Below are 17,747 nucleotides of genomic sequence, written 5' to 3' on the forward strand. Positions count from 1 at the left end.
TATCTTGATCGCATCTGTCCACAAGGATTTTTGCTTACTCGCGTACATTTTGGCAAACTGCAGTCTAGCTTTCTTATGTCTCTGTGTCAACAGTGAGGTCCTCCTGGGTCTCCTGCCATAGCATTTCATTCAGATGTCGACTGCTAGTTCGCGCTGACACTGATGCACCCTGAGCCTGCAGGAGATTTCTGGAGATGGACTTGTAACCTTGAGATTGTTGGTATTTTTCAACAATTTTGGTTCTCAAGTCCTCAGACAGTTCTCTTTTCCTCTTTCTGTTCTCTATGCTTAGTGTGGCACACACAGACACACAATGCAAAGATTGAGTCAACGTCTCCTCTTTTTATCTGGTTTCAGGAGTGATTTCCTTAATTGCCATCACCTGTTACTTGCCACAGGTGAGTTTGAACGAGCATCACATTCTTGAAACAAAGTTGTTCACCCATATTTTTGGAAAGATGCCAACAATTTTGTCCAGACAATTTTTGGGGAATTGTGTAAAATTACGTACGTCCATAAAATTACGTTCAATTTGCCTTTTTTTCCTCAGCTTTTTTCTGTTGTTCCAATACACACAAAGGAAATAAACATATATATATATATAACAAAACATGTGTAACTGCAATAATATTCTGGGAGAAATACTTCATTTTCTGGAACAATTTCAAGGGTGCCAACACTTTTTGCCATAACTATATGTGCAGCTTCTCCCCTTAATAACTGCCAGAACTGGCCTCATTCTAGAGCGCCATATTGGCCATATTGGCCAGGTGTAAAATACCATTCTGCCTTGCCGATCCCTGCATACACTGCCTCCATCGGTCTATGGTGATCATGTGATTGACCGGTGACTGCTCACATGACCGTGGCAGAGACATTTCTCACTTATCCGGCTGTTTTCCATTGGAATTGAAGGTGTCGTAAAGCCAAATAAGTCAATTCTTTACTTTTCTGACCTTTTTGAGAACCTGCTGTATAAAAAAGCCCTAAAGAATGCAAAAATGTATTTCTAGCCTCTATCAAGGTCAAAGTGTGGGTAGGTAAGAAAGAGTAACATACGTGTTTGCTTTTGTAGAGATATATCAAAATTTTAGCGAAATCCAGTATAACTATTAAACCATTATACTGGACCGGCTCAATGGGCCCGCCATACTGGACCACCATACTCTACTGTCATAATGGACCGCTGTACTTGACCATCACAAAGGACCTCCGTACATGACCGCCGCACTGGACCTCTGTACATGACCGCCGTAATGGACCTCTGTACATGACCGCCGTAATGGACCTCTGTACTTGACCTCCGTATTTGACCGCCGTAATGGACCTCCGTACTTGTCCGCCTTAATGGACCTCCGTACTTGTCCGCCGTAATGGACCTCCGTACTTGACCGCCGTAATGGACCTCCGTACTTGACCGCCGTAATGGACCTCCGTACTTGACCACCGTAATGGACCTCCGTACTTGACCTCCGTATTGGACCTCCGTACTTGACCTCCGTATTTGACCACCATAAACGACCTCCGTACTTGACTGCCATAAACGACCTCCGTACTTGACTGCCATAAACGACCTCCGTACTTGACTGCCATAAACGACATAAACGACTTCCGTACTTGACCACCGTAATGGAACTCTGTACTTGACTGCCATAAACTTCCTCCGTACTTGACCGCCGTAATGGACCTCCGTACTTGACCGCCGTAATGGAACTCTGTACTTGACTGCCATAAGCGTCCTCCGTACTTGACCGCCGTAATGGACCTCCGTACTTGACCGCCGTAATGGACCTTCTTACTGGACCGTTACACTGGACCCCAATGATTGGGAGAGTTTGGAATTTACTGATATCACAGGAAATTGCAGGACTGGCGTCAGGCTTTTCCGGACTCTAACATCCTCCTCCACCCCCATCCAGGGCTACACGGCGGCTTTGACCACGGCACAGCCATAGATCTCTGGATGCCGCTGCCCCATCGTCATGTAATGCAGGTGAATGGGGAGTTATGAGGTCCCTCAGTGTAACGTCACAAAATTAAAAATCATTCTGATTATTCCTGACCTGCTCTTCGCAGTTGCTGTTCCCTGCGGGTCACAATTTGGCCCCATTCCCGTGCGCCATGTCGTGATGTAGCAGCGTCACTCAACAATCTTCAACAGCCCCACTGTAATGGAATCACAAGGTGACGGAGACTCTGAAGAGAAGGGGGGCTGTGTGGGAGAAGGACCCTATTATGGTGTCAGTGCTTACAGTGGTCCCGGTCGCTGCGGGCCGCCCGGCTGCCCTCGCTGTGCTCGGGGCTTATATGGTGCTGCCGTGAGGCAGATCCATTGCGGGATAACAGGACCTGACACTCTTTGGCTCCGCTCATATAAACACTTGCTGATAAATCCAGCACACTAGATAACTCCAGGACCCTCGGACCCCCAGCGTCACCAAGCTGGATGCCCATAGATGCCTTCTGGTGAGAGATGATGTCATGTTTCCTTGTATCCCCTCCGCACAGCCGGTGCCAGCTGCCCCCCGCAGACGGGAGAGGCATCACATCCAGAGCAGGCCGCCTCGATCTATCCTAAAAAGGGAAAGCGGCTCTAGCGGCACCGCCTGCAAATCCACAAATCAGCCTTTTATTTGAACTAGAAAGATTTATGTCTAAACAAACTCCGACCCCGAGATGTCCGGAAAATGGAAGAACGAGCCCCCACCCCGCACATCTGCAGCCCCCTGTACACTCCAGACCTGCAGAGACTGCCCAGGAGATGAGCGACAACTCCTTAATATCGAGAAAAAGGATATCAATCTATATCATATCTATCTGTATCATATCTGTTTAATTATATGTTTAGTAACTTTCTCATGGCCACAGTCAAGGCCGAAAGTGTTGGCACCCTTGAAATTGTTCCAGAAAATGAAGTATTTCTCCCATAAAATTATTGCATTTACCTGTGTTTTGTTATACACCTGATTATTTCCTTTGTGTTTTTTGGAACAACAGAGAAAAAAACAGCAAATTGGACATAATTTCACACACAACCCCAAAAATGGGCTGGACAAAATTGTTGTCCCCCTCAACTTTATTTTTGGGTGCACACCCATTGGAATAAATAACTGCAATCACTTGCTTCCTCTAACCATCAGCTTCTTCCACCTCTCACCTGGAATCTTGGACTCTTCTTACAAACGGCTCCAGGTCTCTCATATGTGAAGGCGTCTTCTCCCAACAGCAATTGTAAGATCTCTCCACAGGTGATCAATGGGATTTAGATCCAGACTTATTGCTGCCACTTCAGAACTCTCCAGCGCTTTGTTTCCATCCATTTCTGGGGCTTCTTGAAGTATGTTTGGGGTCATTGTCCTGCTGGAAGACCCATGACCTAGAACGCAAACGCAGCTTTCTGACACTGGGCACTACATTGCCACCCAAAATCCTTTGGTAATCTTTAGATTTCATGATGGCTTGCACACAGTCAAGGCACCCAGTGCCAGAGGCAGCAAAACAACCCCAAAACATCCTTGACCCTGCAATGTATTTGACTGTAGTTACTGTGTTCTTCTCTCATTCCGTTTTCGGTAAGCAGTAAAATGATGTGCTTTACTAAAAAGCTCTATCTTGAGCTCATCTGTCCATAAGACGCTTTCACAGAATGATTTTGACTCGCGTACATTATAGCAAACTGCAGTCTGTTTTTTTTATGTCTGTGTGTCAGCAGTGGGGTCCTCCTGGGTCTTCTGCCATAGCGTTTCATTTCATTCACATGTTGACGGATAGTTTGCACGGACACTGACACTGACACACCTTGAGCCTGCAGGACAGCTTGAATTTCTTTGGAACTTGATTGGGGCTGCTTATCCACCATCCGGACTATCCTGTGTTGCAACCTTCCATCAATTTTTCTCTGCCGTCCACATCCAGGGAGATTAGCTGCAGTGCATTGATTTATGTTGCGCACCATGGACAAAGGAACATCAAGATCTCTGGAGATGGACTTGTAACCTTCAGATTGTTGATTATTTTTTTCAACAATTTTGGTTCTCAAGTCCTCAGACAGTTCTCTTTTCCTCTTTCTGTTCTCCATGCTTAGTGTGGCACACACAGACACACAATGCAAAGATTGAGTCAACTTCTCCCCTTGTTATCTGGTTTCAGGTCTGATTTTCATATTGCCCACACCTGTTACTTGCCACAGGTGAGTTGAAACGCTCATCACATGCTTGAAACAAAGTTGTTTACCCACAATATTGGAAAGGTGCCAACAATTTTGTTTGGCCCATTTTTGGGATTTTGTGTAAAATTATGTCCAATTTACCTTTTTTCTGTTAATTTTTTTTGTATTGTTCCAATACAAACAAAAGAAATAAACGTGTGTATACCAAAACATGTGTAATTGCAATAATTTTCTGTGAGAAAAACTTAATTTTCTGGAAAAATTTCAAGGGTGTGAACACTTTCGGCCATGACTGTATATATTTGGTCAGAATTATTTGTGGCGGCTTTTTGCAAATGTCTGTTTCCATTGATTGACACTAAGCAGTGTTTTTATAATATTAGGAGTTTTAAGACATAAAGTTGAGGAACTTTCGATTACACCGTAGAATCACAGCTTTCCATCCTTGCTCCCCCACTTGATTGTTGGTCTCATTCCGCACTTTTATGTATTTTCTCTCACCCCCTCCCTGCAATTCGGCCTCACTTCTGCCTCTGAACAGACACCGTCCTGTATTTTAGATTTCATCCTGCTTTCACCTTCATGTTCTTACCCTTTTCCCAACATGTGACCTACAGTACAGACCAAAAGTTTGGACACACCTTCTCATTTAAAGATTGTACTATGAAAATTGTACATTCACACTGAAGGCATCAAAACTATGAATTAACACATGTGGAATTATATACTTAACAAAAAAGTGTGAAACAACTAAAAATATGTCTTATATTCTAGGTTCTTCAAAGTAGCCACCTTTTGCTTTGATGACTGCTTTGCACACTCTTGGCATTCTCTTGATGAGCTTCAAGAGGTAGTCACCGGAAATGGTTTTCACTTCACAGGTGTGCCCTGTCAGGTTTAATAAGTGGGATTTCTTGTCTTATAAATGGGGTTGGGACCACCAGTTGTGTTGTGCAGAAGTCTGGTGGATACACCGCTGATAGTCCTACTGAAAAGACTGTTAGCTGCTTTTTTCTTGCCATAATACAAATTCTAAGTAAAGAAAAACGAGTGGCCATCATTACATTAAGAAATGAAGGTCAGTCAGTCTGAAAAATTGGGAAAACTTTGAAAGTGTCCCCAAGTGCAATTGCAAAAACCATGAAGCGCTACATAGAAACTGGCTCACATGAGGACCGCCCCAGGAAAGGAAGACCAAGAGTCACCTCTGCTTCTGAGGATAAGTTTATCCGAGTCACCAGCCTCCGAAATCGCAGGTTAACAGCAGCTCAGATTAGAGACCGGGTCAATGCCACACAGAGTTCTAGCAGCAGACACATCTCTACAACAACTGTTAAGAGGAGACTTTGTGCAGCAGGCCTTCATGGTAAAATAGCTGCTAGGAAACCACTGCTAAGGACAGGCAACAAGCAGAAGAGACTTGTTTGGGCTAAAGAACACAAGGAATGGACATTAGAGCAGTGGAAATCTGTGCTTTGGTCTGATGAGTCCAAATTTGAGATCTTTGGTTCCAACCACCGTGTCTTTGTGCGACGCAGAAAAGGTGAACGGATGGACTCTACATGCCTGGTTCCCACCGTGAAGCATGGAGGAGGAGGTGTGATGGTGTGGGGGTGCTTTGCTGGTGACACTGTTGGGGATTTATTCAAAATTGAAGGCATACTGAACCAGCATGGCTACCACAGCATCTTGCAGCAGCATGCTATTCCATCTGGTTTGCGTTTAGTTGGACCATCATTTATTTTTCATCAGGACAATGACCCCAAACACACCTCCAGGCTGTGTAAGGGCTATTTGACCAAGAGGGAGAGTGATGGGGTGCTACGCCAGATGACCTGGCCTCCACAGTCACCAGACCTGAACCCAATCGAGATGGTTTGGGGTGAGCTGGACCGCAGAGTGAAGGCAAAAGGGCCAACAAGTGCTCAGCATCTCTGGGAACTCCTTCAAGATTGTTGGAAGACCATTTCCGGTGACTACCTCTTGAAGCTCCTCAAGAGAATGCCAAGAGTGTGCAAAGCAGTCATCAAAGCAAAAGGTGGCTACTTTGAAGAACCTAGAATATAAGACTTATTTTCAGTTGTTTCACACTTTTTTGTTAAGTATATAATTCCACATGTGTTAATTCATAGTTTTGATGCCTTCAGTGTGAACGTACAATTTTCATAGTCATGAAAATACAGAAAAATCTTTAAATGAGAAGGTGTGTCCAAACTTTTGGTCTGTACCGTATATGTAAATCACAAGGCGGGCGCAGGATGTCTTGTACAGCCGATGTCCGCCTCTAACAGCAGCGACCGGAGCTGGTTCAGATTGCTGCTGTTGAAATCCTTAAATGCCGCTGTCACTCTTTTACAGCTGCATTTATGGCACACGATCGAGCTGTCATATCATTTCAGGTGCCCCTCACCCTTCCTTCCCCATGACGAGACTTTGCGGTACTTCCAAGGCAGCCAGGGGCCTACCGAAGTCCCCCACGGCTGCCATGTTTGTCCTCCATTATAACTGTGCAATGAGAACTCTCCAATCTTGTAGTCGGAGTTTCCCTGAAAACGTTATTTCTCATCGATTTTAACCTGACCTGATCAATGGGTTAATAACATCCATTTATACTTTTATTCCTTCAGTCAAAGTGAGCGAGAAGAGTTCGAGGCGGAGCTGAAGCAGAAATTTGAGCGTGAGCGGGCGCTGCTGGCTGAGGAAAACAAGAGGCTGTCGAAGGATCTCGATAAGGTACCAGTCCTACTGCACGATATGGGAAATCACACTTTCTGTATGAATAAACCCTAAATTCATTCTCCAGAGCTGCATTCAGAATTCTGCTTCTTGTCTATTAAGGATTTTTTTTTTTTTTTCACACATTTTTCAAGTGTAAAAAATGCTGCCGTTTACAGTACCAGCAAAGAGATTCATGAAATCTTTCGCACACGCTGCTGTTTTTCCTTGCGGACGTGAACCTTCAGATCTACAGCTTGTCAATTCTTTCAGCTGTTTTCAACCATTCAAATAAGTGGGGGGAAAAACGCATAAAAGATTTATTTTCCTGCCAACATTATGGTTCTTGGTGCAGAAAAAGTGCAAATTCTCCACATGTGCACAAACTCTTACACTTAGCTCTGCTTGGATACATTAATATAACTCTTCTCAACAAAACTTTTGCAAACTTCATGTGTACTGAGAAATGTCCAGGATACACCACAAGTGTCTGATCGGGGCAGTATCCATCTCTGAGAGCTTCACCGATCTCCAGAACTTGGTCTCATCTTTTGCACTTCGGAGCCGGCATATCCTGATGACATGACGTAACTGTGTGAGTGTGGAATACCCCTTTAATAGATTTCTATACTTTTTTTTTTTTTAATTCAAGCTCAACTCCATGCTTGAGAAACAGAATATTAACAACAGGCAGCTGGAGGACGAGATGAGGGACCTGGCTGACAAGAAGGAGTCTGTGGCTCATTGGGAGGCGCAGATCACTGAGATAATCCAGTGGTGAGTCCTCAGCGTCACTCACATCTGCACCATAAAATTACACATCAGGTCATAAGGATTCTCCCTTCCAATATTACTGATGACATGAGTATTAAGGTGACAGAAAGCTTTTTAATAGTAAAGCAGCAACAGCATGGTTAACTGCATCTCCAATCAAAAAGCCAATATATACAATACTGTGCGGAAGTTTAAATCAGGTGTGGGTAAGAAAACTTTAAAAAATATAACTACTATAATACTACCTCTATCTACAAGAATATAACTACTATAATACTGCCCCCTATGTACAACAAAAATAAATACTATAATACTGCCCCTATGTACAGGAATATAACTACTATAATACTGCTCCTATGTACAGGAATATAACTACTATAATACTGCCCCTATATACAAGAATATAACTACTATAAGACTGTCTGCTATGTACAAGAATATAACTACTATAATACTGCTCCTATGTACAAGAATATAACTACTATAATACTGCCCCCTAGGTACAAGAATATAACTACTATAATACTGCCCCCTATGTACAAGAATATAACTACTATAATACTGCTCCTATGTACAAGAATATAACTACTATAATACTGCCCCTATGTACAAGAATACATCTACTATAATACTGTTCCTATGTACAAGAATATAACTACTATAATACTGCCCCCTATGTACAAGAATATAACTACTATAATACTGCCCCTATGTACAAGAATATAACTACTATAATACTGCTCCTATGTACAAGAATATAGCTACTATAATACTGCCCCCTATGTACAAGAATATAACTACTATAATACTGCTCCTATGTACAAGAATATAACTACTATAATACTGCCCCTATGTACAAGAATACATCTACTATAATACTGTTCCTATGTACAAGAATATAACTACTATAATACTGCCCCCTATGTACAAGAATATAACTACTATAATACTGCCCGTATGTACAAGAATATAACTACTATAATACTGCCCCTATGTACAAGAATATAACTACTATAATACTGCTCCTACGTACAAGAATATAGCTACTATAATACTGCCCCCTATGTACAAGAATATAACTACTATAATACTGCTCCTATGTACAAGAATATAACTACTATAATACTGCCCCTATGTACAAGAATACATCTACTATAATGCTGTTCCTATGTACAAGAATATAACTACTATAATACTGCCCCTATGTACAAGAATATAACTACTATAATACTGCTCCTATGTACAAGAATATAACTACTATAATGCTGCCCCCTAGGTACAAGAATATAACTACTATAATACTGCCCCCTATGTACAAGAATATAACTACTATAATACTGCTCCTATGTACAAGAATATAACTACTATAATACTGCCCCTATGTACAAGAATATAACTACTATAATACTGCCCCTATGTACAAGAATATAACTACTATAATGCTTCTCTTATGTACAAGAATATAACTGCTATAATACTGCCCCTATGTACAAGAATATAACTACTATAATACTTCTCCTATGTACAAGAATATAACTACTATAATGCTGCCCCCTATGTACAAGAATATAACTACTATAATACTGCTACGTACAAGAATATAACTACTATAACACTGTTCCTATGTACAAGAATATAACTACTATAATACTGTTCCTATGTACAAGAATATAACTACTATAATACTGCCCCCTATGTACAAGAATATAACTACTATAATACTGCCTCCTATGTACAAGAATATAACTACTATAATACTGCCCCCTATGTACAAGAATATAACTACTATAATACTTCTCCTATGTACAAGAATATAACTACTATAATGCTTCTCTTATGTACAAGAATATAACTGCTATAATACTGCCCCTATGTACAAGAATATAACTACTATAATACTTCTCCTATGTACAAGAATATAACTACTATAATGCTGCCCCCTATGTACAAGAATATAACTACTATAATACTGCTACGTACAAGAATATAACTACTATAATACTTCTCCTATGTACAAGAATATAACTACTATAATACTGCCCCCTATGTACAAGAATATAACTACTATAATACTGTTCCTATGTACAAGAATATAACTACTATAATACTGCTTCCCCTGTACAAGAATATAACTACTATAATACTGCCCCTATGTACAAGAATATAACTACTATAATACTGCCCCCTATGTACAAGAATATAACTACTATAATATTTCTCCTATGTACAAGAATATAACTACTATAATACTGCCCCTATGTACAAGAATATAACTACTAAAATACTGCCCCTAAGTACAAGAATATAACTACTATAATACTTCTCCTATGTACTAGAATATAACTACTATAATACTGCCCCCTATGTACAAGAATATAATTACTATAATACTGCCCCCTATGTACAAGAATATAGCTGCTATAATGTTGCCTGCTATGTAGAAGAATATAACTATTATAATAATGCCCCCTATGTACAGGAATATAACTACTATAATACTGCCCCTATGTACAAGAATATAACTACTATAATACTGCCCCCTATGTACAAGAATATAACTACTATAATACTGCCCCTATGTACAACAATACATCTACTATAATACTGTTCCTCTGTACAAGAATATAACTACTATAATACTGCCCCCTATGTACAAGAATATAACTACTATAATACTGCTCCTATGTAGAAGAATATAACTACTATAATACTGCTCCTATGTACAAGAATATAACTACTATAATACTGCCCCTATGTACAAGAATATAACTACTATAATACTTCTCCTATGTACAAGAATATAACTACTATAATACTGCCCCCTATGTACAAGAATATAACTACTATAATACTGCCCCCTATGTGCAAGAATATAACTACTATAATACTGCCCCTATGTACAAGAATATAACTACTATAATACTGCCCCTATGTACAAGAATATAACTACTATAATACTGCTCCTATGTACAAGAATATAACTACTATAATACTGCTCCTATGTACAAGAATATAACTACTATAATACTGCCCCCTAGGTACAAGAATATAACTACTTTAATACTGACCCCTAGGTACAAGAATATAACTACTATAATACTGCTCCTATGTACAAGAATATAACTACTATAATACTGCCCCTATGTACAAGAATACATCTACTATAATACTGTTCCTATGTACAAGAATATAACTACTATAATACTGCCCCCTATGTACAAGAATATAACTACTATAATACTGCCCCCTATGTACAAGAATATAACTACTATAATACTTCTCCTATGTACAAGAATATAACTACTATAATACTTCTCCTATGTACAAGAATATAACTACTATAATACTTCTCTTATGTACAAGAATATAACTGCTATAATACTGCCCCTATGTACAAGAATATAACTACTATAATACTTCTCCTATGTACAAGAATATAACTACTATAATGCTGCCCCCTATGTACAAGAATATAACTACTATAATACTGCTACGTACAAGAATATAACTACTATAATACTTCTCCTATGTACAAGAATATAACTACTATAATACTGCCCCCTATGTACAAGAATATAACTACTATAATACTGTTCCTATGTACAAGAATATAACTACTATAATACTGCTTCCCCTGTACAAGAATATAACTACTATAATACTGCCCCTATGTACAAGAATATAACTACTATAATACTGCCCCCTATGTACAAGAATATAACTACTATAATATTTCTCCTATGTACTAGAATATAACTACTATAATACTGCCCCCTATGTACAAGAATATAATTAATATAATACTGCCCCCTATGTACAAGAATATAGCTGCTATAATGTTGCCTGCTATGTAGAAGAATATAACTATTATAATAATGCCCCCTATGTACAGGAATATAACTACTATAATACTGCCCCTATGTACAAGAATATAACTACTATAATACTGCCCCCTATGTACAAGAATATAACTACTATAATACTGCCCCTATGTACAAGAATATAACTACTATAATACTGCCCCCTATGTACAAGAATATAACTACTACAATACTTCTCCTATGTACAAGAATATAACTACTATAATACTGCCCCATATACAAGAATATAGCTTCTATAATACTGCCCCATATACAAGAATATAACTACTATAATACTGCCCCTATGTACAAGAATATAACTGCTATAATACTGCTCCTATGTACAAGAATATAACTACTATAATACTGCTCCCCTATGTACAAGAATATAACTACTATAATGCTGCTCCTATGTACAAGAATATAACTACTATAATACTGCTCCTATGTACAAGAATATAACTACTATAATACTGCCTCTATGTACAAGAATATAACTACTATAATACTGCCTCCTATGTACACGAATATAACTACTATAATACTTCTCCTATGTACAAGAATATAACTACTATAATACTGCCCCTATGTACAAGAATATAACTACTATAATACTTCTCCTATGTACAAGAATATAACTACTATAATACTGCCCCCTATGTACAAGAATATAACTACTATAATACTGTTCCTATGTACAAGAATATAACTACTATAATACTGCCCCCTATGTACAAGTATATAACTACTATAATACTACCTCTATGTACAAGAATATAACTACTATAATACTGCTTCCTCCGTACAAGAATATAACTACTATAATACTGCCCCTATGTACAAGAATATAACTACTATAATACTGCCCCCTATGTACAAGAATATAACTACCATAATACTTCTCCTATGTACAAGAATATAGCTACTATAATACTGCCCCTATGTACAAGAATATAACTACTAAAATACTGCCCCTAAGTACAAGAATATAACTACTATAATACTGCCCCCTATGTACAAGAATATAATTACTATAATACTGCCCCTATGTACAAGAATATAACTACTATAATACTGCCCCTATGTACAAGAATATAACTACTATAATACTTCTCCTATGTACAAGAATATAACTACTATAATACTGCCCCCTATGTACAAGAATATAACTACTATAATACTGCCTCTATGTACAAGAATAAAACTACTATAATACTGCTTCCTAGGTACAAGAATATAACTACTATAATACTGCTCCTATGTACAAGAATATAACTACTATAATACTGCTCCTATGTACAAGAATATAACTACTATAATACTGCCCCCTATGTACAATAATATAACTACTATAATACTGCTCCTATGTTCAAGAATATGACTACTATAATACTGCTCCTATGTACAAGAATATGACAACTATAATACTGCTCCTATGTAGAAGAATATAACTACTATAATACTGCTCCTATGTAGAAGAATATAACTACTATAATACTGCTCCTATGTAGAAGAATATAACTACTATAATACTGCTCCTATGTAGAAGAATATAACTACTATAATACTGCTCCTATGTACAAGAATATAACTACTATAATACTGCCCCTATGTACAAGAATATAACTACTATAATACTGCCCCCTATGTACTAGAATATAACTACTATAATACTGCCCCCTATGTGTAAGAATATAACTACTATAATACTGCCCCTATGTACAAGAATATAACTACTATAATACTGCCCCTATGTACAAGAATATAACTACTATAATACTGCTCCTATGTACAAGAATATAACTACTATATTACTGCTCCTATGTACAAGAATATAACTACTATAATACTGCCCCCTAGGTACAAGACTATAACTACTTTAATACTGACCCCTATGTACAAGAATATAACTACTATAATACTGCTCCTATGTACAAGAATATAACTACTATAATACTGCCCCCTATGTACAAGAATATAACTACCATAATACTTCTCCTATGTACAAGAATATAGCTACTATAATACTGCCCCTATGTACAAGAATATAACTACTAAAATACTGCCCCTAAGTACAAGAATATAACTACTATAATACTGCCCCCTATGTACAAGAATATAATTACTATAATACTGCCCCTATGTACAAGAATATAACTACTATAATACTGCCCCTATGTACAAGAATATAACTACTATAATACTTCTCCTATGTACAAGAATATAACTACTAAAATACTGCCCCCTATGTACAAGAATATAACTACTATAATACTGCCTCTATGTACAAGAATAAAACTACTATAATACTGCTTCCTAGGTACAAGAATATAACTACTATAATACTGCTCCTATGTACAAGAATATAACTACTATAATACTGCTCCTATGTACAAGAATATAACTACTATAATACTGCCCCCTATGTACGATAATATAACTACTATAATACTGCTCCTATGTTCAAGAATATGACTACTATAATACTGCTCCTATGTACAAGAATATGACTACTATAATACTGCTCCTATGTAGAAGAATATAACTACTATAATACTGCTCCTATGTAGAAGAATATAACTACTATAATACTGCTCCTATGTAGAAGAATATAACTACTATAATACTGCTCCTATGTAGAAGAATATAACTACTATAATACTGCTCCTATGTACAAGAATATAACTACTATAATACTGCCCCTATGTACAAGAATATAACTACTATAATACTTCTCCTATGTACAAGAATATAACTACTATAATACTGCCCCCTATGTACTAGAATATAACTACTATAATACTGCCCCCTATGTGTAAGAATATAACTACTATAATACTGCCCCTATGTACAAGAATATAACTACTATAATACTGCCCCTATGTACAAGAATATAACTACTATAATACTGCTCCTATGTACAAGAATATAACTACTATATTACTGCTCCTATGTACAAGAGTATAACTACTATAATACTGCCCCCTAGGTACAAGACTATAACTACTTTAATACTGACCCCTATGTACAAGAATATAACTACTATAATACTGCTCCTATGTACAAGAATATAACTACTATAATACTGCCCCTATGTACAAGAATACATCTACTATATTACTGTTCCTATGTACAGGAATATAACTACTATAATACTGCCCCCTATGTACAAGAATATAACTACTATAATACTGCCTCTATGTACAAGAATATAACTACTATAATACTGCCTCCTATGTACAAGAATATAACTACTATAATACTCCTCCCTATGTACAAGAATATAACTACTATAATACTTCTCCTATGTACATGAATATAACTTCTATAATACTTCTCCTATGTACAAGAATATAACTACTATAATATTGCCCCTATGTACAAGAATATAACTACTATAATACTGCCCCTATGTACAAGAATATAACTACTATAATATTTCTCCTATGTACAAGAATATAACTACTATAACACTGCCCCTATGTACAAGAATATAACTACTATAATACTGCCCCTAAGTACAATAATATAACTACTATAATACTTCTCCTATGTACAAGAATATAGCTACTATAATACTGCCCCCTATGTACAAGAATATAATTACTATAATACTGCCCCCTATGTACAAGAATATAACTGCTACAATATTGTCTGCTATGTAGAAGAATATAACTACTATAATACTGCTCCTATGTACAAGAATATAACTACTATAATACTGCTCCTATGTGCAAGAATATAACTACTATAATACTTCTCCTATGTACAAGAATATAACTACTGTAATACTGCCCCCTATGTACAAGAATATAACTACTATAATACTGCTCCTATGTACAAGAATATAACTACTATAATACTGCCCCCTATGTACAAGAATATAATTACTATAATACTGCCCCCTATGTACAAGAATATAACTACTATAATATTGCCTGCTATGTGGAAGAATATAACTGCTATAATACTGCCCCTATATACAAGAATATAACTGCTATAATACTGCCCCTATGAACAAGAATATAACTACTATAATACTGCTCCTATGTATAAGAATATAACTAATATAATACTGCCCCCTATGTACAAGAATATAACTACTATAATACTGCCTCTATATACAAGAATATAACTACTATAATACTGCCTCTATGTACAAGAATATAACTACTATAATACTGCTTCCTCTGTACAAGAATATAACTACTATAATACTGCCCCTATGTACAAGAATATAACTACTATAATACTGCCCCCTATGTACAAGAATATAACTACTATAATACTTCTCCTATGTACAAGAATATAACTACTATAATACTGCCCCATATACAAGAATATAGCTTCTATAATACTGCCCCATATACAAGAATATAACTACTATAATACTGCCCCATATACAAGAATATACTATAATACTGCCCCTATGTACAAGAATATAACTGCTATAATACTGCTCCTATGTACAACAATATAACTACTATAATACTGCTCCCCTATGTACAAGAATATAACTACTATAATGCTGCTCCTTTGTAGAAGAATATAATTACTATAATACTGCCCCATATGCAAGAATATAACTACTATAATACTGCCTCTATGTACAAGAATATAACTACTATAATACTGCCTCCTATGTACAAGAATATAACTACTATAATACTGCCCCCTATGTACAAGAATATGACTACTATAATACTTCTATGTACAAGAATATAACTACTATAATACTTCTCCTATGTACAAGAATATAACTACTATAATACTGCCCCTATGTACAAGAATATAACTACTATAATACTTCTCCTATGTGCAAGAATATAACTAGTATAATACTGCTCCTACGTACAAGAATATAACTACTATAATACTTCTCCTATGTACAAGAATATAACTACTATAATACTGCCCCCTAAGTACAAGAATATAACTACTATAATACTGTTCCTATGTACAAGAATATAACTACTATAATACTGCCCCCTATGTACAAGTATATAACTACTATAATACTTCCTCTATGTACAAGAATATAACTACTATAATACTGCTTCCTCCGTACAAGAATATAACTACTATAATACTGCCCTTATGTACAAGAATATAACTACTATAATACTGCCCCCTATGTACAAGAATATAACTACCATAATACTTCTCCTATGTACAAGAATATAGCTACTATAATACTGCCCCTATGTACAAGAATATAGCTACTAAAATACTGCCCCTAAGTACAAGAATATAACTACTATAATACTGCCCCCTATGTGCAAGAATATAATTACTATAATACTGCCCCTATGTACAAGAATATAACTACTATAATACTGCCCCTATGTACAAGAATATAACTACTATAATACTTCTCCTATGTACAAGAATATAACTACTATAATACTGCCCCCTATGTACAAGAATATATCTACTATAATACTGCCTCTATGTACAAGAATAAAACTACTATAATACTGCTTCCTATGTACAAGAATATAACTACTATAATACTGCTCCTATGTACAAGAATATAACTACTATAATACTGCTCCTATGTACAAGAATATAACTACTATAATACTGCCCCCTATGTACAAGAATATAACTACTATAATACTGCCCCCTATGTACAAGAATATAACTACTATAATACTGCTCCTATGTAGAAGAATATAACTACTATAATACTGCTCCTATGTAGAAGAATATAACTACTATAATACTGCTCCTATGTAGAAGAATATAACTACTATAATACTGCTCCTATGTAGAAGAATATAACTACTATAATACTGCTCCTATGTACAAGAATATAACTACTATAATACTGCCCCTATGTACAAGAATATAACTACTATAATACTGCTCCTATGTACAAGAATATAACTACTATAATACTGCTCCTATGTACAAGAATATAACTACTATAATACTGCCCCCTAGGTACAAGAATATAACTACTTTAATACTGACCCCTATGTACAAGAATATAACTACTATAATACTGCTCCTATGTACAAGAATATAACTACTATAATACTGCCCCTATGTACAAGAATACATCTACTATAATACTGTTCCTATGTACAAGAATATAACTACTATAATACTGCCCCCTATGTACAAGAATATAACTACTATAATACTGCCTCTATGTACAAGAATATAACTACTATAATACTGCCTCCTATGTACAAGAATATAACTACTATAATACTGCTCCCTAT

General features: G+C 36.6%; 1 protein-coding gene across 6 annotated transcripts in view; it reads left to right on the top strand.

Moving 5' to 3' along the window:
* The window catches only part of CDC42BPA (CDC42 binding protein kinase alpha), a 140,177-nt gene that overhangs the window by 73,638 nt on the left and 48,792 nt on the right, over positions 1-17,747 (top strand). For all 6 annotated transcript variants that reach the window (XM_073671827.1, XM_073671830.1, XM_073671828.1 and 3 more), the window contains 2 exons: positions 6,796-6,901; positions 7,536-7,660. In XM_073671827.1, the coding sequence (XP_073527928.1) occupies positions 6,796-6,901; positions 7,536-7,660 (231 nt within the window). The remainder of the gene's footprint in view (positions 1-6,795; positions 6,902-7,535; positions 7,661-17,747) is intronic.

Source organism: Phyllobates terribilis, unplaced genomic scaffold (genome assembly GCF_046119375.1).
Source record: "Phyllobates terribilis strain yellow unplaced genomic scaffold, ASM4611937v1 Scaffold_3__8_contigs__length_932513732, whole genome shotgun sequence".
NCBI lineage: Eukaryota > Metazoa > Chordata > Amphibia > Anura > Dendrobatidae > Phyllobates > Phyllobates terribilis.